General features: G+C 38.2%; 1 protein-coding gene across 2 annotated transcripts; it reads left to right on the top strand.

Annotated features, from left to right (window-relative positions):
• The first annotated feature begins 624 nt into the window (after window positions 1-624).
• Window positions 625-23,998, top strand: CTH (cystathionine gamma-lyase). 2 transcript variants are annotated; one of them, XM_082673039.1, is made up of 12 exons: window positions 625-964; window positions 4,409-4,490; window positions 6,074-6,169; window positions 8,655-8,764; window positions 10,842-10,973; window positions 14,132-14,189; window positions 14,632-14,709; window positions 16,289-16,441; window positions 17,744-17,865; window positions 19,896-19,948; window positions 22,953-23,091; window positions 23,393-23,998. In XM_082673039.1, exons 1-12 carry the CDS (start codon window positions 797-799, stop codon window positions 23,417-23,419), a joined length of 1,218 nt encoding a protein of 405 aa, XP_082529165.1. In that variant the 5' UTR covers window positions 625-796; the 3' UTR covers window positions 23,420-23,998. The 2 variants fall into 2 exon arrangements, with proteins under 2 accessions (XP_082529165.1, XP_082529164.1); XM_082673038.1 differs by lacking the exon at window positions 23,393-23,998 and having other exon boundaries at window positions 22,953-23,353.
• Window positions 23,999-24,254: the final 256 nt, after the last annotated feature.

The raw sequence follows: 24,254 nt of genomic DNA, 5'->3' as shown, positions 1-24,254 counted from the left end.
ATCCTTATCACAGTAGCTCTACTATTACCTAAGAAAAATATGACCCTCACTCCTGTTTCAATCAACATAATTACTGGGTCATTACAGAGTTCAGCGTTGTTTCAAAGGCAGGCTGCCCTCAGTTAATGAGAATCCAAGCTGCACATTTGGCAGCTTGGGCCACCGTTTTCGTCACCGATCTCCACTTTGTTGCTTCGTCTGTCAGAACCGCCCTCAGGACAAAGGGCGGTTGGTGGAGGTGGGAGGGGTTGGGGCAAGGGCTACGGTAAGAGGAGGATATTTGCGTGGCCTGTTTACAGGTTACTCGGTTTCAGTGTCAAGGCAGTTTATTTGCACATCTCTGGCGAACCTCCGGTCTGAGGTCACACAGACGCCTGGGTGGCTCACAGGAGCCAGCAATGAAGCTTCCCTTGGGCCGGGACTCAGGAATTTCACCAGCAGGGACCAACCAAGGGGCCCAGGGACCCCGGCTTCACTCCAAGTCCTGTGCGGGAGGGTTGGCGGCGACGCTCCGGGCGACGCCTCCGCTGCCGGCCAATGAGGAGCAGGGACCGCGTAGGGGCCTGCGCTCATTGGGTCGCGGTGGTTCCGCCCCGAGGTGAAGCAAAGCTGCCGGCCCGCTAATAGAGTCTCAGCTACAGTCCGGCTTTTGTGCGCTCGCCGCTGGTCACCCTGCTGGGCATACCTTTACCTCTCTTTCGCCTAATTCTTCCGTGTCTTTTTCAAGCCCCGACTCACCAGTTTCACAGTTTTATCTTCCTTGCCCTTTAACTCTCACCTTCCTTCGCAGATCAGCATGCAGGAAAAAGACGCCTCCCCACACGGTTTCCTGCCTAGGTTCCAACATTTCGCTACGCAGGCCATCCATGTGGGCCAGGAACCAGAGCAATGGACTTCCCACGCTGTAGTGCCTCCCATCTCACTGTCCACCACGTTCAAGCAAGGGGCTCCTGGCCGGCACTTGGTGAGCTGGGTCTGTCTGGGGCGGTCCAGTGTTGGGCGGTAAAAGAGAGATGGCTTATAAATTAAGAAGGCACGCAAGTAATTTGTGAGGTTTAATTTGTGTATATCAGGAATGATGTTTGCTACACCTGTAAACCTCCTTGTAATAAAGCTTTGTATTGAATGGTTCAATGATCATATTTCTTTTGATAAGCATTTCTTTTGATAAGCAGGACTGGAAGGAACAGTTTGTCCAACATGCCCCATAGATTTGGACTGATATTCATGTGATTTTGGCAAATTTGCAGTTCAAAACTGAGTGTCATAACTTCCTTAAGTTACCTTTAGCAACAAAAATTGTAAAGATATAGTAAGGAGTCAACTAAGAAAAAAATTAAGAGTCTCATAACTCACCTGGAATCAAGATTATTCCCAGTAGCTATTAACTCCCAATATTATTCCAGTAGTTATTAATAGCCATTGAGCCAGATTCATAGTTACATTCTATCATGTGTATTACATATATTGCCTCACATAATCCTTACAGCAATTCTAGTATGAACTAGGTTCTTATTTCCCTCATGAAAAACCTGAGGTTTGGGGATAAGTATCAATGCAAAGGCCACATGACTAGTAAGCAGTAGAGCCGGGATTCCAATGCAGTACTGCTCTGGAACCCCACCCACTCTTGGGCATTAGTCTATCCTGTGCTATACTACAGTAATGCTAGCAATAGTCTAACCCATTGCATCATTGTGGTTTAGTAATTAAGAGCTTAAATCATGTAGTCAGAGGACCTAGGTTTGAATTCTGACACCACCTCTTTTTAGCCAGTTGGTCTTGAGCAAGTTACTTGACTTACCTTAAGCCTCAGGTTGATCCTGTGTAAATGGGTTGATAATAGTACCTACCACATAAGTTGTTGATATGTATGTTAAGCTGCATTGTACATTATAACTGCTCAGTAGTTTGCTATTTCATGGTGTTCATATTTGCACTTTTCCTGTTTGATCTGGACAACAACCAGGTTAGAGAGCAAGACAGGTGTTATGTACTTTTTATAGAAAAGGAACCTACCCAGAGTCATAGATGAGATAGGCCTCTGTGTTCATTACATAGCTTTTCCTTTTTTGGTAGCATACGTGATGGATCTTGGAGTATTTAAAATTTGCTGAGGTCCAGAAGAAATTACAGTTGACCCTTGAACAACAGGGGTTTGAACTGTGCAGGTCCACTTATATGTTGATTTTTTTCAATAGTAAATACTACAGTGCTGAATAATCTGCAGTTGGTTGAATCTGGGGACATAAACCACAGATATGGAGGAACCTCGGATATGGAGGGCTGACTATAAGTTGTACATGGATTTTCCACTGAGCAGGGGGTCAGTGCCCTAGCCCGGGAGTTCTTCAAGTGTCAACTGTAATTGAATACACTTTGTAGATCCAAAACCTTGATTATACTTCAAATACCTCTTTAGTGTGTTATGTTATATAAGTTGAGGAAAATTCTTTTAGACGTGGCCCTTTGTTTTGTGAAGTAGAGTTCTAAGGGCATTTCTACAACTGGTTTAGGATACTTCTAGCTACTATATGTTGTAATCAAATTGTGTACACAACCTGTCTTCCAAGTTTCTTCCTCGTGTAGGGCTTTGTGAACGTGTAGCTGCCCAAGCTTTAGCATTTAGTGCAAAAGTTAATAATTTAGCTGTGATATTAACAATTAAATGTTTTCAGAGAGGCAGCAGGGGTGGTAAAATCCACGAACTCCTCTTAATATCTTTAAAATGTCAGTTAAGAGCACTAAAGAGAATTTGAGGAGCTGAATGAGAAGCATCTAATTCTCCACTTCCATCTGGAAAGTCATTGAATGAATGAGAGTGAGAATTGGCACTGAAATATGCTTCTCCCCCCACCCCCCTCCCCAACCACAAAGTTAAATCTCTGCAGTGAATATTTAGGGAGACATGGACTACCTTTCCATGGCAATAGCCACATGAATCTAAACTTTTTTTTCTGTCTGGAGTACAGCTGCAGGTCACATCAAGGAGGTGATGGTGGCCAGTAATGAGGATATCCTGGAGCCCTATAAAATGTCTACCCGGTTTGTCAAAAACAAGGAGACAAAAAAGGCAACAAAACTTAAATATCTATATCTATAGCCACATCTATATCTATCTCTAATACTGGGAGCTCCTGAATCAGAAACAGGTGTAAAGAGTGGTTTTGTTTTGTTATGTGCCATGTGGGGCAGGAGGAGAAAAGTATGTATAGGATTTTTAGTGAGTGTTTAAGTCCTGGCTTTGAATTCTGGCACTGACATTCCCTGTAACATTTGGCTTTACTTTCTTTAGAGCAGATTGTGAGGATTAAATAAAATGACTGGATACAGACAGAGACTGACAAATACTGTATGATATCACTTATATGTGGAATCTAAGAAATAAAAGTAACTAGTGAATATAACAACAACAACAAAAAAACAGACTCACAGATACAGAGAACAAACTAGTGGTTACTAGTGGGGAGAGGGAAGGGGGGAGGGAAGTTAAGGTAGGGGATTAAGAGGTACAAACTACTATATGAAATAAATAAGCTACAAGAATATATAGTACGGCACAGGGAATATAGCCAATATTTTATAATGACTACAGATGGAATATAACCTCTAAAAATTGTGAATCATTATGCTGTACACATGAAACTTATGTAATATTGTACATCAACTATACCTCAATAAAACTAAATAAATCAAATAAAATGACTGGATGAATTCAGGTAGTATAGTGTCATACATGTAAAAGGAATATAATGCAAAATTTAAAAAGGGGTTGTATAGAGCTGTTTTGCCGAGAATTACTCTCTTTTTTGAGTTGCTTTTGTAGAGCTAAGATCTGAACTTCGAGCATTTGTAAGATCTGTTCATAGCTTCCTGTTGGATGCTAAACAGAGCTCACAACACTTATTTTTTAGGAAATGAAGTGCAGGTTAGAAATAGGTTTACTCTGTTGGTTCAGGTGGTTCCTGTTTCCTAATATCCCTAGATTAATGGGTAGAGGTGACTGTAACATAAAAACCACCATTTATCTAGTGGTTAGCACATGCCAGGCATCATGCAGAGAACTTATCTCATTTTATCTTCACATCAATTTTATGAAGTAGATATCTGTATTTTATTCCCATTTTAAAGGTATGGAGATTGACTCTGGGAAATATTAAGTAACTAACCTATTGGCATGTAGCTCGTAAGTGGCAGACACAGAATTCTTACCCAGTTTGGCTGACTTCAGGGTCTCTCCATACCACTACGGCCACAACAGTGATGCTTCTGTCTAATGGCAAGACATGTAATAGATAAATAACAGAAAGACATGGCAGGATGGACCTGTAGTTGAGGAAATGTCTATGTTAAGACCCTGATAATAAATTTAAATCTCTTAGGATGAACTCTAACTTCTTTCCTTCAGGGTTTTGAGTACAGCCGTTCTGGAAATCCCACCAGGAATTGCTTGGAAAAAGCAGTGGCAGCACTGGATGGGGCTAAGTACAGTAAGTGATTTTCATTTCAAAGTTTGTAAAATCTAGAATCCATTCTTATTTGTATAGAAAAAATTACAGAGGTACAGAATGTAGAATTGGAAAGAAATAAGGATTAGCTAGTTCAAAACTCTTATTTTTTTATGACATTGAATTATTTGCTTGAGGTCCCACAGCTGACTTCATATGTATATGTGTAATTATAAGGTGAAAATAAATATGAAGAGAGGCAAAATGGCAGAATTTGCCACTTAGAATTCATGTAAACGTACTCTTCGTCTGAAGCTGTCAGTATAAATAGATACAAATTAACTAAGTTTTATAATACCACCTATGAGAATATAAACTTTCTTATACTCTGGTTCATTCACCTGCTATTTTGTGCCTGAGAGTAGCACCAAGGAACATTTGCAATAGCCAGGTACCCTTGATACTGTGCTTTGGGAGATTAGGGATTAACTCCTCAAAACTTGAATTTCTTCCGTGAAGGGAGTGGACGGCTGTTAAATCATCTCTGTACTTTCTATACAAATGATACGAAATGAGGGCAGAATCGTGAATTTAAAAAAGGAGAGTCTTAGGAGTTTTCTCACAGCAAGAGTGTAGGAATCAGAAATGTTAATATGAGCTTTGGTGTTTGTTTGGGATTGGGGGAGTTTCTTTTGTTTTGGGTGAGAGGGGGAGTTTTTTAAACACTAAATTTCTTAAATTTAGTAATGTGTGGGGAATATTATTTCCCACAGAAATTATAAAGGCTGAGGGTTCATATGCCAGACACTTTTTTCAGGTGGGCTCCAGAAAACACGGTTGTTTTGAATGGGATTTAAAGGTTAGCTTTCTGTATGAATTCATTGTTGGACCACAGATCTGCTTAGTAGAGAACTGCAATGTCAACCTCAACTTTTCTGAAAAAACTTTGCAAAAATTACATTTTCCAAGTTAATTGGATATCCCATCTACTGGTCACAAGTGATTTTTATCATCAAGGTGATACACTGATATTTTATCAGAATATTTTTCTTTACAGTGTTTAATGTGTACAATGCCAGTTATTTTTTTATTATTCAGTTTCACTATTTTTGTTCAATATGAGATTCAGGATCACATGTGTTTAAAGAGAATCCACATTAAAAAATTAAAAAAAATAAAATTTATTAAATTTATCAGGTCTGATTGTGAGTTTTGTTAAAATATTTTCTCAACTGCATATCCATATAGTTAATGGATGAATCATATCTTAGCTCTGTTCCTCAAGTTTGAAATTTCTTTAGAGTTTGATACTTTTAAAGTGTAATTTAATTGGCAATTGGTCTTTTGTCTCCGAATTTTGTAAAGAATTATTTCTTTGAAGCTTTTCAGAGAAATGTTATAACCAAAGCAGAATTAAGTATTTTTATTTTAAAGATATTTTATTTTTGAAATAGAAAGGGGGATTTTGTAATGGTATTAATCAGGGGATTTCTGGTGACTCAGTAGTGACGGTTGTCTTTCAGTCAGCAGAGAGAGGGATATAAAGTAATGCAACTAAATACTGTAGGTGTTTTTAACCTATAGTTCTGACATTTTGGTTTACTCTAACTTGGTTTTTACCTTAGGTTTGGCCTTTGCTTCAGGTTTAGCAGCCACTGTGACTGTTACCCATCTCTTAAAAGCAGGAGACCAAATTATTTGTATGGATGATGTGTATGGAGGTAGGTGACCTCTCTCATTCATGTTGTTTCAGCTGATATTTGAAAGACAATAAAATGGGTCCTGAATTATATTAACAGTGCTACCAGGATTATTGACTATTGATTATCTTTTCAAAATATGATGAACAACTCTATGCTGGTTCACACTTGATAAAGGAGGAGCATAAACACTTAGGGTCTATGCTCCAGAACTTGCTTATAAGAGAGATTGTTTAATAATAATTTTATTTAAGCAGCTGGAATGAGCTTATCCCAGATATATTCTACTCTAGAGAAGATAGTGTTTAAAGAGAGAGTGTTCTAGTGTAATTAAAAATTTTTACCTCCAGTGAAGATGGTCTATAACCCAAGTCATTCTCAAAGGGCTTAACTCTACCCAACCCTTAACCACCCCACCCCCTGCGTTTTTTTTTTTAGGGAAGCTTCTGAAAAGCTGTTGAAAGCTATAGACCTCTTTCCAAAAAATGCACTTAAGACTATACCCAACGTTTATCATTTTAATTTTAAAATGATAAGGCTCCTCTCCAAGGACCCTTACCCCTTGAAACCTATCCATGGATACAAATTTAAGAACTTTCATTCCAAATTGTTTAAATGCTAGTTATATAAAGTGGTAAGTGGGAAGGTAAGGAAGACAAGTTGCCCTTACCTTTAAGTAAGACTGATTTTTGTGTTCAAAACAACAGCAAAAAATTTTGTAAGTATATTATACATATATACCAAATGCTTCCAAATAATTAAAATGTGATTTATGGAATATTATTATCATTTTATCTATCTCCTATTTGAACAAAAAGTTAAATCTGTAAGTTCTTTGAAGGAAGAGACTTACTCTTAGTAATCATTTTATCCCTCTCAGAAATTTGCAAAATGCTTTATATTTTATCATAGTACCCTATGATAGTCTGATGAATTGAAATTATAGAAAAATCAAATTTTTCATTACTATTATAATGTATTATAAAAACCTTTTGGTAAACATAGGTACAAAATCTTGAAAATTGCTGTTGATTTTTTAACAATTCTTTACATTCTTTTTCTATCTTATATTACCTAGGATCAGTCTACCAAAAGTCCAGTATATCTTTTTTTACAAAATAAATGTATTTATTTATTTATTGGCTGCATTGGGTCTTCATTGCTGCCTATGGGCTTTCTCTAGTTGAGGAGAGCAGGGGCTATTCTCTGTTGCTGTGCGCGGGCTTCTCACTGCCGTGGCTTCTTGTTGCGGAGCACGGGCTCTAGGTGCACAGGCTTCAGTAGCTGAAGCACGCAGGCTCTAGAGCACAGGCTCAGTAGTTGCGGCGCATGGGCTTAGTTTCTCCACAGCATGTGGAATCTTCCCGGACCAGGAATCAAACCCTTGTCCCCTGCATTGGCAGGCAGATTCTTAACCACTGCACCACCAGGGAAGTCCCTCCAGTATATCTTTTTTTTTTTTTTTTTTTTTTTTTTGTGGTACACAGCCCTCTCACTGTTGTGGCCTCTTCCGTTGCGGAGCACAGGCTCCGGACACGCAGGCCCAGCAGCCATGGCTCACGGACCCAGCCGCTCTGCGGCATATGGTATCCTCCCAGACTGGGGCATGAACCCGTGTCCCCTGCATCAGCAGGCGGACTCTCAACCATTGCACCACCAGGGAAGTCCCTCCAGTATATCTTTGATGATAATTTTTTTTTCTTTTTTGGTTCACTATCAATAACAGCAAATTTTTCTTTAAATTTGCATATATATACATCAAATCCAGAACCGTATTTTTAAAAGAAGCCATTCTAAGTTGAATGATTTATCTTCTTTCACTGTAAAACCCTAGTAGTTTGATTTACATTGTCTCATTTGTCTACTAAAGCTTTCAGAACCGCATAACAAAAAGATTGAGAAAGAACAAAGGATAAAAACCAATTCTTTTCTCTTACCAAAGTATAATCAGTTTGAAATTTTATTTTGAATATTTCATTGGCATTGATTCATTTATTTTTTTAAATTTTATTTATTTATTTATTTAGTGGCGCTGGGTCTTAGTTGTGGCATGTGGGATCTAGTTCTTTGACCAGTGATCGAACCTGGGCCCCCTGTATTAGGAGCCTGGGGTCTTAACCACTGGACCACCAGGGAAGTCCCAGTTCATTTATTTTAGATTTGAGTAGTAGGAAGGAATTGTTTTAGAAAGATATTTCAGTAAGCATGCCACTTCATGTTTGAAGAGTAGAGATTGTATATTTTAAGAAACATTTTCTGCTTCACACAAATTGGTGTGGGTATCAAGTGTATTTTATTTGACTCTGATTTTTAGTTTAAAATTTAAGCCTTATATTCTTTAGTATATGAGAAGGTCAAACTATTCAAACAAAGTAGAATTGCTTTTAGTTGTTTCTTTATTGGTGATTGACACTTCCTTATATTTTTTAAGTGTTTATACTTTTAAGGAATTAATATTTCCTAATACAGTTTTCTTTTCATTTTATCTGATTCTCTTCTGCCTCAGGTACAAACAGGTACTTCAGGCAGGTGGCAACTGAATTTGGATTAAAGATTTCTTTTGTTGATTGTTCAAAAACCAAATTGTTAGAGGCAGCTATTACTCCAGAAACCAAGGTAACTCAGTTTTCAGTTTGTTTGTTTTCCTTGTGATGTTTTGTTTTCATCATTTCTGTTTGCTTGAGGAAATAATTTAAATCTGAATAACAAATTTTACTGGAAGCCATTGGAAGCCATCAAGATTAGGATAGGTCTGACTTCTGTGTAGTATAGCATAATGGTTAGGTGCGTGCATTCTGTATTGGGATTCAAATTCTAATTCTGTATCATGGTTGGTGTATTATCATGGGCAAATTATTTAACCAAAGTCTCATTTTTTTTCATTTGCAAAATGGGGACAATTGTACCTGCCTTATTGAAAGGTGATTGTGTGAACTAAATGAGATAAGGCGTATGAAATGCTTATTACAGTACCCAATACATGATGACTGTTAAAAAATTTGTTAGCAAAAGCAGACAATTCTTAACTGCATTACCAAGCTAGTATTGGTAACAAAAGTCACCACAGAGTTTGGGTTACAGAAAAGGAAGTTTGTAAGGAAGCCCCCAAACCCTAAGCATAGTTTTAAGGGTTCTAAGGGATACTTCAGCAAAATGATAGAAACAGAGAATGAGCCACAAGCAGTCTTTAGCTTCCATCCTGGGAAGCTTGTATGCCACCGGAAGGTGTTTTGTGCTGGAATGAATGGCATATGTGATATTCTTTCTTGGGACTTCATTGAAATTCTGCATGGGGAAAAGAAGGACCAGTGCCTTTTATAAGTATCAGCCTTTTCCAACTTTTTGCTAATGATTAAAAGGTTTGAATTGTACTCAAGATTATGTTGCAGTGAATGCTAAAAAATGAAAAGCTTTTCTCACACAAGTTACTTTGAAGATTAACACCAGGGTGAGCTTGAGTGATTAAGGCTTGTTTTTAAAGGAACTTGTTTTTTTTGTTGTTGTTGTTGTTGTTTTTTGTTTGTTTTCTTGCTTGGGAGAAAAGATTCTTATTAAAATAGCTGGTTTGAGTCTTTCTAAGGGAGGAAAGCATATTGTGTGTATATTAATTCTTGTCAATAGAACTTTATATAGTGCCTCTTTACCAACTTGAAATAATACATTTTTCCCCCTGAAATGTCTGCCTCATCATTTGAAGTACATTTTTTAAGTCTACGTAAAATCTATTTTGTATTTATTTACTTATTTTTATTTTAATTAATTTTTATTATGAATGAGAATAATAAATTCTTACCCAGAAATAAAATTTTATATGTTCTTAAATAATTCTGTTCTTGTAGAATAGGCATTATTTTAACTACCATGTCTTTTCTACAGTAAAACTCTAGAGTAGGAAGAGAGTTAAACCAGACCACTTGTCCATTTACATAGAAAAAAGAACCATTAATCCTTTTAAAAAGAAAGCTGTAGATAATGTCAATCAATACAGTGGCAGCTTGTTTAACAAACAGAATTCTTTTCTTTGGTCTTTTCTATAACTATCAAACATCCATGATGTGCCTGGATTGTGCTTGGTTTTTGAATAGACAGATAAATATGATACTGTCTCTTAAGTGAGCTGTGGCCAGGTTTTCTGTTGTGTGTGTCACTTTTCTTCCTCACTCTAAAACCCATTCTCTTCTTCAAGTTCTGGGGACTTATTTTGTAGGTTCTAGTGCATCTGGCGTTAAGTTACTATTCAGGATATTTTTGGCGTCATAGAGATAGTTCTCTTTACTGAAAATTCCAGAATGTAAACTTAGACAACCTATGTTATTTATCTTTGAGAACAAAATTCCCAGACATTGAACTATCTCTTTGGAATTCATCCTCTTTTTAATGGAAAATAATTACAATAATTAACTTGAATGCTTTTCTGCTTATATGTACACTATCTCATTTGAGCCTTACAACAACTGTATAAGGTAAATATTATCAATCCTATTGTATAGATAAAAAATTGGAAGAACGTAGAGGGTTAGTTACTTACCTATGATGACTTCTTAGAAATTCATGGGGCTGGGATTCAGATTCAAACCTTTAAACTTCATTATCTATGGTCTTCCAATGTAGCCTCCCAGATGGTTACAGTATATGAGATAGATGTTTGGCAGTGTGTTTTTACAAACTATTGTCATTTACTGAATTGTTTTAGCTTGTTTGGATTGAAACTCCCACAAACCCTATCTTGAAGATGATTGACATTGAAGCCTGTGCACATACTGTCCATAAACATGGAGACATTATTTTGGTCGTGGATAACACTTTTATGTCGGCATATTTCCAGGTAAATGATTAGTAGACTACACAGGTACCTGTAATTAGGAGAGGAAGGACTTGTTTACATTAAATTACATGAAATCTGCTTATAATTATTGATTAGACAAAGAATTAAAATTGGATCTTTCCTACCATTAGTTAATATCTTTTCAACACTACGTTAATATGTTGTGTGGGGCTTTGTGTGTTTTACATGTTGTCTTAATTAAAGCTTTTAAGTTCTCTGTGTAAACTCTCTGAAGACCTGGCCGTATTATATGATTGTATATGTCAGTGCCTTACACATAGTAGGGGTTTCAATGTTTATGTTTTGGTTCCAGGTCAGTTATATTATTTTATATATATTTAAACCTGGCTAACTTTTCAAATAAAAGGAAGAGAAAAGCTATACTCAATGACATCTCAGTGTACATCACACATTATTTCTCCATTTGTCTTCCCTCTTTCTAGTTTGTCTTCCCTCAGTGCTTCGAAGACCATGCCCTGCCCTCTATATCTTTACCTTATTTGTATCATGAATTTCTACTCCATGTTTCACCTTGTATCTGTGAGTACAGCTCCTTTACAGTGCTCCTTTTAGACTCTCTCGTTTCCTGCCTGTCCTCTACATACATCTCTTCCCCACTCAAACCCTCCCATTCATCCGCAATTCCTTTCTTTCTTTTCTTGTACATTTTTCCAGATTCTTCTTTTCTGCTTTGCTCCTTTTGGTAGATCATCTTGGGATCTCTCTATAATTGACTGGTTGTCTGGCTTTTCCCCATACGTTCTCCTTTTCTTTCGTCTGGGTAACCTAACTCTGTTATCTTTCTTTATTAGGAGTTACCATCTCCCTGCTATTTCCTTTTTGTCTGTATCCTGTGGTCATTCTTATTACACCTCCTGTAGTTCACCTTTATTCTGCAGAGCTCCTGAAACCCGAGCTCATTTTCTCCAACTCTTCAATTAGGCAGATGTTTACAAGCTCAATTGTTTATATTCCCTGCTTCTGTTCTGGGTCCCTGAAGTTGGCTGACTCCCTAGGAGTCTGCACAAAGCTGTTCTTCACCTTACTCCATTTTATTCGGAAGGCACTACCATGTTTTACCTTCCTTTCCTGAAACACATTTCCTGGCTACAATGTGTTCATATGGCTTCATGTGTCATCTACCTTTGGCTCATGATATAGCTTCAGCTGATTCTTTTTTTTTTTTTTTTGGTACACGGGCCTCTCACTGTTGTGGCCTCTCCCGTCGCGGAGCACAGGCTCCAGACGCGCAGGCTCAGCGGCCATGGCTCACGGGCCCAGCCGCTCCATGGCATGTGGGATCTTCCTGGACCGGGGCACGAACCCGTGTCCCCTGCATCAGCAGGCGGACTCTCAACCACTGCGCCACCAGGGAAGCCCCAGCTGATTCTTATATCAAGTAAGGCAGTCTGTTTCCAAGTGAAAATCTCCTGGCATCATCTATTTGTCCCAGGTGATTTTCACTCTTGGAGTCTTTATCCCAACTCCTTACCCCATCTACCACTTACAGTAGGGAAGTTATTATAGCATAGGATTGCTCTAGCTGAGTCATCATGAGTCCTGTATATTCCCAAAGAGATCGCATGAATCATTTTAGCTGGGCCTGCCCAGGTTACCCATCAGGCCTGGCCCTTTTTCTCCTATTGTTGTCACTAAAATAGGTCCAGTTTTTCCACCTTTCTGAAGCCCACATCACATTCCTCATGCCAGGGACTGCAATTTGCTTCATTTCAGTCTGGATTCATTCCAGTTGAATTAATCAGAATCACAGTGTCCCTAGGCAACCACAAACCAAATGTGGAACCACATTTGGTTCCACAAAGCAAATCTTCTGAAAAGATCTTCTCATTATTTTACACTCATGAAAAGTGGGTATGTTCTGTCTTTCCTGTCTTTTGTCTTCTTGATCTTTTATAAGTCTCACAAAAGGCAAAATGGACATACAAGCATAAAGTTTCCACGTAGAACCTCTGAATTCCGGTAGTCTGAGTCCTATCTCTACCATTTTTTAAATCTGAGTGATCTATTTTATTTTTCTTAGTCCCTTTTCCCCATCTGTACAATTAGTCATAAACATACTGATTTTATTGAGTTAGGTAAAGTATTTTGAACAATGCTTCACTGGGTTATGTAAAGTGCTTCACTGGGTTATGTAAAGTAACTCATGATTCTTGGAGCATAATGGCATCAACAGTTGTTAGTTATTGGTTTTTATTTTTCCTTTTGACCATAGAGTTTACAGAATGTTAGCACTGGAAGAGACCTCACACAACATCTAGTTTGACTCATCACTTTAGAGATGAGCAAACACATATGTAGAGAGTGCTTTGAGGAATACCACACTTAAAATGTCCTATTTTTGAAACCCTAAATGAAAAGTCCCATAGCCCCCAGCTAGGGAGGTTAAACACACACACACACACACACACACATGCGCGCGCGTACGCACACACACGCACACACACACTTTATTTTAAAGGAAATTTAAATGGAAAGATGTTGATATTACATTATTTAGTGAATAAGTTGATTATTAGTTTAATTTTCACCGTAAACAAAGACATCTAAGACTAAAGAATTACTTTGCAGGAAAGTTCAGTGAGGGAAAACAATCTAAACAAATTTCCTTATAAGTGATTTTACACTTGACAAAACTAGTATAATAAAAGAGTAATTAAGAGTCAAGATCATGGCAAATCAATAAATAACCACAGCATACATTGTAAGGTTTTAATGATTAAAAACCTAAGCAAATCACTTTTATACTTACTTGACAGAACAATTGCTAAATGTTTGTGTCAACTATTCCGTGTTTACTGAGTCATAAAATGCCAACATCTCTGCTAAAGGTAATAAATTTAGGGGCTAGTCAGCAACTGCTCTAAAGAAACAAGTTCAGAAGACCTGTTGACCTGAGTTTATCTGCTATTTCCAGAAAATTTGTGCCTTTGGATTTAATACTGGTTCTAATACTTTGTATTTTTATTTGGTGTGAGGGAGGAAAGGGAAAGATAATACCAGAGTTCCTGGAAATTTTAAGATATGCGTATTTTTAAAAGTTAGAATAGGAATGGAATTTACAATAATAAATAGGCAGACAATGAAGCATATTTTCAAGTGATTTCCCATTTGGAATAAAAACCTTTTATTCTTTTCAGCGGCCTTTGGCTCTGGGAGCTGATATTTGTATGTATTCAGCAACAAAATATATGAATGGTAAGACAGTCTTCACTTAGAATGTTCTTTTCCATCAATAGATGAAAGTAGCATAAGACTTTATCCTTTTATCCCTTTACTTCTATTATTCAGGTTTTCTCTGTGACTCATGTAGAAAGTAAGAAAATACTTTGATTAAATATAGGACTTCATTTATAGCAGACAAAACTATGCTCATGATTTAACAGCAGAGGATTAAAATGTACTATAAATGTTATATTTTTATCCTGCTGATAGCTTAAAAAGAAACATTTAATTTTTACATGATTTTAATTTTATTGTTTAAGATATAGCTTTTGCTAAAGTTTATTTAAACTGATTCTACAGGGATTTTTCCCAGAGTTTTTTCAAGTGAAAGTCACATTTTAGAAATTATAAGCTGAGGAATAAACATATGTTGTTTTTAACTTAAAGTTTTTTGTTTTTGTTTTGTTTTTTTTAGGCCACAGTGATGTTGTGATGGGCTTAGTGTCACTTAATTCTGAGAGGCTTCATGATAGGCTCCGATTCTTGCAAAATTGTAAGTATTAAAAAACCCAAATTTCCCCTTATGCTCTCAAAGTGACTACATTTGATATTTGTATTTCCACTAAGTGCTGTGAAGTGATAGCATTCCACTAATTTAGGAAGAAATGAGAAATAGTGGGAAAAATTCTGATTTTTTAGAGGAAAGAAAAATTGGGTTATAAAAATACAGTTATAACATAATAGGGCTTTACAACATGACCAAGAGATATGTTTTGTTATTTTTCAAAGCCATGTTACTTTTGATCATAATTTGGTAAAGCTCAAGTAAATTTTTGTTTTTTTCTGTCCCACCGAGCATCACGTAGGATCTTAGTTCCCCGACCAGGGATCAAACCCGCGCTCCTTGCATTGGAAGTGTGGAGTCTTAACCACTGGACCACCAAGGAAGTCCCTCAAGTGAATTTTTAGTTTTATGACTTAATGGATTCTTTTGTCTCTTTTTTTAAACATTTGGAATGATGGCTTTCTTATACTATACCTTTTATATCTGAAATGATGATAACTTTTAAATGGCACTTAACATATAAACTTATATTTTTCAACAGGTGTCTAAACGTCTGTTTTCTGTTTAGATTGTTTTCTTATCTCAGGTATGGAGAAGGGTTTATTGAAAGAGACTTGATTTAACCACTGTGATTTGACAGAAAGATAAGATACAAACATAATTAGGAATAAAAATCCCCTTCCAGGGAATACATGTTGGGTAGCAAAAGGGGGCACTGAGGAAGGAAACCAAAATTTATTGCTTGATAAATTCCTTTCATTTACAAAAAAAAAAAAAAAGGACTGAGGCACGTATCCTGGAGGCATGGGAAATCACAGGCTGCTTTAGACAAAAGCTAAATAGAATATTGGTAGAACACTCAGAAATAATAGGAGCTGAACTGCTATTTTCTCTGTGTATTATAATACTCTGTCAAAGAAATACAAGATTAAACTATGTCCTTTCATTAAAATCATAGAAAAGACTTGATGCTCATATTTGAAAAGTTCATATCATTGTATTTGTACTTAATTTTCAGGATAATTCATTTTCCCTCTCATTTTTTTAAAAATAAATTTATTTATTTATTTTTGGCTGCGTTGGCTCTTAGTTGCTGCGCGTGGGCTTTCTCTAGTTGCGGTGAGCAGGGGCTACGCTTTGTAGCGGTGCGTGGACTTCTAATTGCAGTGGCTTCTCTTGTTGCAGAGCACGGGTTCTAGGCACGTGGGCTTCAGTAGTTGTGGCACTCCGGCTCAGTAGTTGTGGCTCACGGGCTTAGTTGCTCCACGGCATGTGGGATCTTCCCAGACCAGGGCTCGAACCCGTGTCCTCTGCATTGGCAGGTGGATTCTTAACCACTGTGCCACCAGGGAAGCCCTCCCCTCTCATTTTAAAGCCCATTTCACTAAGCATGTTTTATGCTTCATTCTCATGTTTCTAATTTGATATATTAATTTTTCCCACTAAAACTCAAACATTGGGCTTTGTAGCTAACTTCTCAGAGTCACTATAATGAAAAAGAGCAGTGAGAGGATTTTCTGGGTGCCTCCTCACCTTCAGACTAATCCAGGACATGTTCATTTTGCAGCTCTTGGAGCAGTTCCATCTCCTATTGACTGTTACCTCTGCAATCGAGGTCTGAAGACTCTACAAATCCGCATGGAGAAGCATTTCGAAAATGGAATGGCAGTTGCTCAGTTTTTGGAGTCGAATCCTTGGGTAGAAAAGGTTATTTATCCCGGTATGTTAATCTGCTTTCTAAGCACATATGCTTACACTAGGATTTTAAGTGTCATCCTATGCATCCTGTTTATGTAACATTTGTTTGTAAGTTAGGTGCTTTCATATATTTTTATGTTGTTCACTTATTGAGCTTTTTGTGTGTCTGTGTGTCAGGCTTTTTGGTGGGTCTGATGGTAAAGAAGATGGACATGATCTCTGGCCTAGAGTTGTCTATAGTCTAGTGGTTGCTTGGATGTTAAAAAATTAATCTTACATATTTGATGTTCCTGTCTTTAGCTTGAAGGTTTGTGTATACCTGTTCCAGGATTGCAACCTTGTACTTTCCAGTAATTTGCTGGTAATCTTATCAGTCTGATATTCTGCATTAGCTCTAACTTTTATCTGATATAGATTGAGACTTGATACTTGGTACCAAAACTCCCCCGAAATTCTATTACTTTTTTTTGGAATTTCTTCACCTTTACAACATCTAGAAATGCTCATGTGAGTTAGCAGACTTACATGTTACTCTTTGAATTTATTTTACCAGACTTTTTAATTGTGGTCTGGTCGTCTTAAGTAAATAGTTCTTTTAAACCCTTTTGAGGTGTGCATCCATGTAGTCTTGGGTGTAAAGGAGAATTAGGCTTGATCCCTGCCCTTAAGGAATTTAGATAAGGCAAGGCAGAAATACATAGGAGATTAAATGCCCTAATATGTACACTAGGTATAGAGCTGTTGACTGGTGTGCATTTTGAATGGAGGAAGGGAGAAGAGTTTTGGGCTGTGCCCTGAGGAGTGGGTAGCATTTGTTAAAAGGTCATGGACAAGACATTTCAGATTTTTTCCATAAGTGTTTATTAAAGCCAACCATGGGCCAGGCCTTGCACTCGGAACTAGGATCCAATTATTAATAAAAGAAATAGCTTTCTCCTCATGGAGTTAGTCTGGTGGGTAAGACAGACATTAAGCAAAAAAATTACAGAGGATATAATTAACAGAGGGAAGGGGGCAGTCAGTGGAGAGAATGTTCCAGGTTAAAGGGAGAGCATATGCAAAAGTCCCAAGTTGAAAAAGAGTGTGATGCCACTGGTGTAAAGAAAGCTGGCATGGCTAGAGCAAGGAGAGACCAGAAAAGATAGGTCAAAATGAAGCTAGAGAGATAGACAGGGACCAGAACAAGAGGTCAGATGTCAACATGGCATAAAGCTCATTATTAGGCTTATTTGCAGTTGACTTAAGCAAATGGTGATTTTGTTGTTGTTCTGAAATTACATGTTTGACTCTAAAATAAGACATTCGTTATACCTTATGACTACAGGACTGCCCTCTCATCCTCAGCATGAGCTGGCAAAGCGTCAGTGCACAGGTTGCCCAGGGATGATCACTTTTTATATCAAGGGCTCCCTTCAACATGCTGAGACTTTCCTCAAGAACCTAAAGGTAAACTTTCAAACTAGTTTTTTAAACTGTAGACGTTAAGACCTTCTTATAACATTATTATAGTCATTATTTCTCACTTCCACCTGACTCATATTAATGTTGTTGTACCTGGAGTTCACACCCACAAGCCTCTTTGTCATGAAATGCTTTGGGTTGGAAAATCACTTGAAACAAGAGTGATGCAGTAGCAGATATATGAATCTGCTTACTTAACTTATTTAACTCTGCACACTGCCGTCCATTTGAGAGAGACAGAATGTTCTAATCCATTGGTTTTTAAATTTAAAGTGAACCGTCTTTTCAAATGAAGTATTATATGAAACCGCAGTAGTGTGTGGTCACTGCAATGACGAAAGACTGTTCTGAAATCCAGCCTAGGAATGGCTTTCTAAACCCTGCACCACCCAGGTTGCATCTGCCTGGAGTGACGGAAGGGAGGCCTTTGCCTAATGTTCACAGAGGCAGAAGGCTCTCAGGGGCCCTGGGAGAGAGACCTGTGTAACTCCATACTTTGGGCTTACTTTGAGCTCATGCAGTAATGTATTTAAGACTGAGTTTTAAATACTACAGATCTAAAGAAAAGGATGCTTCTGGATTAGTCAAAGTTCTATTGGTTCTAAAATTTGTCCACTTCTAAAATCAGAAATATAGTAGTGCACATTTGATTTAACACAGTTGTGAGAAGAATTTTTAACATGTTGTGAAATTCTATGACACTATAACACTAAATACAACAACCAAGTTTTTTTCCCTTCTTCCCTAGGAAGGGGTTAAATAGATGTATTAATTTAGTGAGTGATACATATTAATGAGTAAGTTTGTATAACTTGATAGACATTTAGAGATTTTTATTTAAAGGTTAACCACAGAGCTATGTCTCAAGTGTAATAATTCTGAGGTTTTAGAGCTCATGTTATTGTGCTGGGTCTTAGTTGCAGCTGAAGGTCTCCTTAGTTGTGCCTCATTGGCTCCTTAGTTGCGGCATGTGGGCTCCTTTTATTAGTTGTGGCAGGCGGGCTCCTTCTTTGCAGCTCAAGGGCTCCTTAGTTGATCTTTGTCTGCTCCTTAGTTGCAGCATGTGGGCTCCTTAGTTGCGGCTCACCATCTCCTTAGTTGTGGCACATGAACTCTTAGTTGTGGCATGCATGTGGGATCTAGTTCCCTGGCCAGGGATCGAACCTGGGCCCCCTGCATTGGGAGCGTGGAGTCTTAACCACTGTGCCACCAGGGAAGTACCGATCAACTTTTTTTTTTTTTTTTTTTTTTGTGGTACGCGGGCCTCTCACTGTTGGGGCCTCTCCCGTTGCTGAGCACAGGCTCTGGACGCGCAGGCTCTGTGGCCATGGCTCACGGACCCAGTCGCTCCGCGGCATGTGGGATCCTCCCGGACCGGGGCACGAACCCGTGTCCCCTGCATCGGCAGGCGGACTCTCAACCACTGCGCCACCAGGGAAGCCCACCGATCAACTTTTAATGTTTTAAAAATTAACACATAATATGTCTAATTGGGGCGTCCCTGGTGGCGCAGTGGTTAAGAATCTGCCTGCCAATGCAGGGCGCACAGGTTCGAGCCCTAGGCTGGGAAGATACCACATGCTGTGGAGCAACTAAGGCCGTGCGCCACAACTACTAAGCCTGTGCTCTAGAGCCCGCGAGCCACAACTACTGAAGCCCATGTGTCTAGAGCCCGTGCTCCACAGCAAGAAAAGCCACCACGATGAGAAGCCTGTGCACTGCAATGAAGAGTAGCTCCCGCTCGGCGCAGCTAGAGAAAGCCCGGGCGCAGCAACAAAAACCCAATGCAGCCAAAATAAGTAAAATAAATTAATTAATTAATTTAGTCTGGTGAAATCATTGTTATGGATTTTATTCTGATTTTTTCTCCAAGTTTTTATCCAATTTGTAGTTTATTCATAATTGCACCATTTTCCATCCCCCGTCCCGAGGCCATTTTATCAACAACATTTATTTTTAGATTTTAGTATTTTTATTTTAGTAGAAGATCTATATTAATATTTTCTTTGCCACAGCTATTTACGCTGGCTGAGAGCTTAGGAGGATATGAAAGTCTTGCTGAGCTTCCGTAAGTATTTCTGTTTTTCTCAGTATTTTAACTTTGATTTCAGCTGTAACGATTGTTTGGAAAAGGAGTAGGATAAAATCGGGGATCATTCAAGATATTTAGCAATAAGAGCAGCATGGCACTATCTAGTTGGAATGGACTCTAACTCCATAGAATGGAGACCCTGATAAAAATCTAATGGGGGCTACTAAACAGTAAGCTGCGTCCTCCCAAATTTTGCTTTTTTCCTATTTGCCTGAAGGAGATTCCAGCGGTAATTCTCTGACCTCCGAACCAGGGCCACTTGTTCTACTCCACTCTGCTCTGGAAGGGAGGTTGGAGACTTTGTACCAGAAGGGCTGATTTTAAGACTCCAGGGGAAATTGAGAATGTGTTTCTGATAAAAAAAATCCTCCATACTCTTATTTATCAGAGGAGAGCCCTGCTAGTTACCATCAAGTCTGTTTGTTTTCTGTTTTCTGTGGGGTAAATGGCTCTGTGTCATCTGTGACATAAACCCAAAATTCAACTGTATTCCTGACCCTTCATTAACTGACCCAACCAATTCATCTAATTTTATCAAAGCACCAGAGGATAATAGAACACAAAACAGCCTAAGATCAGGGAGTCCAACAGCTTATATTACAGACAAGGAAACAACGGTTCAGAAAGTTTTGCTGATGAATCAAATGTCACACAGGAATATGTTAGCAACTTCACTCTTGAGGCTTTGCGTCAGAAACTGTGAGCGGAGAGTTTAAAGCAGCCTTGATCTGGATTTGAGAACATCAATCACTTAACCTTTGTGCTTCAATCTTTTCATCCATAAAATAGTATTAATAATTAAAATAATGATTATTATTTAATGATTATCTGTCCCAGCAAGCATTCCTGAGCTACATCCTGTTTTTCTTTTTACGTTTCTATGACCATATATTATAATTATTACAGGGATAAATCAATATCATTACCTATTAATTTTCAACTGTATTAAATGCATGGTATATTTCTATGTTTTAATTTTCATGAACATTTCTTTTTTTTTTTTTTTTTGCGGTACGCGGGCCTCCCACCGCTATGGCCTCTCCCGCTGCGGAGCACAGGCTCCAGACGCGCAGGCTCCGCGGCATGTGGGATCTTCCCGGACCGGGGCACGAACCCGCGTCCCCTGCATCGGCAGGCGGACTCTCAACCACTGCGCCACCAGGGAAGCCCTTCATGAACATTTCTGAAATAACTATGTGCAGAGGAATGTCAGGGATTACTAAAATTTAGGCACATTTCCTGCCCTGGTTTAGTAGTTTATAGTTCATGCGGAGAGTCAGGCAATTTCATAATCTTTAAAAAAAAAAAATGAAACCCAAATAATGATTCAAATAATTAAAATAAGCCATAGAGGTTTTTGTTAGTCTTTCAGGAAAATGCTTGCTAATAAGTCTGGATGCACAAGAGGGCACACTCAGCATATGAAATTGGTTTATTTTTCGTAGTAATGCAATGTATATTACTTTAAGGCTCTCTTAAAAGTAGACCTCGCTTGATTTATTTAGGGATGTGGTTTAAAGTTGCTTGGCCCTCAGGAGCTCCAGCTAAGCGCTAACCCCAGTGCCAGTGGAAGCATAAATTTAGGTCAGAGCTTGTCTGTTTTATCACCCTCATTCTGTGTCTCCCAACAACGCTGCAACCAGTGCAGCATTGCAGTCAGTGGGGAGGAAGCTGAGCCAACATGTACTGGGTTGGTCTCCCAGCCTAACAACGTGTGTTAACTTGGTGACCTTAGAAAACTTACTTATCCACTCTCAATTTCAGTTTTCTCGATTTTAAAATGTGGATAACAGTGTACTGAGATAAGGAAATTGACTGAGGACAGGTAACTTTTACAAGCCCAACACAGCCAGTATGTGGAGGGGCTGAGAATCATACCCAAGTCTATTGGTCCCAGAAGCCTAAGTTCTTATTTCTACACATTCACTCTCTTTTAAGGAATTAAGAGCCTAAAAAGGCAGAACATTTTAAGGAGGAGGTTTGCATGTAAAACTTCATTAGAGTGATCAAAGAAGATATTCATTTACTTTGGACACAACTTAGATTTTCTTTCCATGGGCCTGAAGTGGATAGGAGAAAGTGATTCCTTCTGCTGGTGGTGGAAGGGGATGGTGGAATGTTGGGGGCAGTGTACATCTAAGCGCTCCCTAAGACTATATAAGCCTCCCCTCTGTGATGCCTCAGCCCGCAGAGATTCTCCCTCCTCTGATCTCCGGCAGTTCTTATTGTCCATACTTGTTTGGTATTTGCTGTAGACTGTTCTGTTTTGTGAATTGTCATAGTCTTTAGCTCCTGCTTTGTTACCTAAAGAAAATATCTCATTCTTCTTGGTTTCCCAATTCTTACTATAGAGCCTGAACCATAGTAGGTGCTCTACCCTTACCCATGCTGACGATGACAATGAGTTGCTACGTGATCTTGAACATCCTCTGAGGCCTCTGTGTCATGAGTTATGTGTTGGAATTAATTCCTAATGCTTAGTGATTGCTACCAGTGATCGTAGTTTGTCTTTCCCTGATCTGCCTCAGAAGGTCCAGTTCTGGATTGATCCTTTGATCCAGATGGAATTAATTCTGACCAGCTCTTGATCCAAGAGGCCTCTTATAAGTGCAGCTGGTTGGTCATGGGGTGTATGACTTCTGGCCAAGGCCTCATTCAGGTTGGTGTTAAAATCCACACACTGGAGGCTATGTCTTCCCCTCCTGCATGGGGGTGTTTGACTGGCACCTTCAGTGTCCGATTGAGTATACCTTACTGATGGTATGAAAACAATAAAAGATCTTTGTGTTCATTTAAAATCATGACTAGAAATGATAATTTGCACAATTCCTTAATTTTTTGCCTGCGAAACATTGTAGGTGTATGAAGCATTTGATATTTAGAGTAGAAAAATTTTGAAAATAGTTGCAATTTATGAGATAGAAACATGCATCCCCTGCTACAATATAGTGATCAAAATTTTGCTCGTTCTTTCTTTCAGGGCAATCATGACCCATGCTTCAGTGCCTAAGAGCGACAGAGAAGTCCTTGGAATTAGTGACACACTGATTCGACTCTCTGTGGGCTTAGAGGATAAACAAGACCTACTGGATGATCTAGATCAAGCTTTGAAGGCAGCAGTAAGTTTTATTTTAGTGTGTGTGTGTGTGTGTGCGTGCGTGCGTGCGCGCGCGCGCGCACATGCGTAATCTTGGTAGCGGCGGGTCACTATGTTTATAGAGTGGCCTCACTATGTTTATAGAGTGGACTGTAAATGTTTTCTCTTTTCTTATTACAATATACAGGGTGTATAAATGTATAGGGAAATCAGTCGAAATGCAGATTTAAAAGAATGTAGTCTTCAGAAAAGAATTCTTGGAGGAGGTGAAGTCTTTGCCTGAAGGTTTAATAACATATTTTTCTTGTGCACTGTTAATACAGCACTCTCCAAATGCAAGTCACAACTAGCATTCCAGAACTGCTATTAGAGGTTGCTTCCTGCAAAAAGATCAAAACTTCTGAATAATTGAATGGACCATTAATGAGCCTTTGCAGAGTTTTCAAGTGAAAATTTTAAGGGACTTTATTACCTTTCACAACTGTAATCTTCCTGGTATCATTCCTGTTAAAAAGTTTCCTCTTTCCCATATTGTAATTGACAAGTCAATTCTGTTAAGATCTTTTTGTTAATTTGGATATACATTTGCCTCTGAAGGAGGTGAGATTTGTGCTGCTATTGGGGATTGTGTTCTTTTTTTCAAGCTTAAGATTTATATTGATCATGTTTACAATATAATGGCATTTCATTTTTCATGTTTTCTGAGGAATTTAAATTATTAAATGAATGTTCTTAAATCAAGGGTGATTTTGTATATTGTTGAAAATTGCACTCAAAGCAATGGTTTACACTTAATTACCATAAGCCAAAAATCAAATATCTGAAAAGTCTGTGAAATTTTACTGATTTAAGGTTGTACTTACTATTTTTTTAAAAAATAAATCTAATTATCAAATGTATCCCATTGTGATATTTCTGTACTATGTGGCATTAAATTGTATTCCTGGGCCCTTTTAATTCCCAACTCTTAGAGGTCTCAGCTTCTTAATTTTTATAAATTCAATTGTGTAATTATCATGGTCAAATCTTAGTGTTTGCACGTTAGTTATAAAATCTGTACGGGGCAGGTCAAAAGCCACTTTTATAGAGAAATATTACTTCTTATATTTTCATCTGAAATAGTAAATTTGTTGAGGCTAAAGGAAGAAATAGTTTCATAGCTAGAAGCATAATCAGCAAGTTATT

The sequence above is a fragment of the Grampus griseus genome (assembly GCF_964374135.1).
Source record: "Grampus griseus genome assembly, chromosome: 1".
NCBI classification, from domain to species: Eukaryota; Metazoa; Chordata; class Mammalia; order Artiodactyla; family Delphinidae; genus Grampus; species Grampus griseus.
This window is presented reverse-complemented; position numbering and strand designations above follow the sequence as displayed.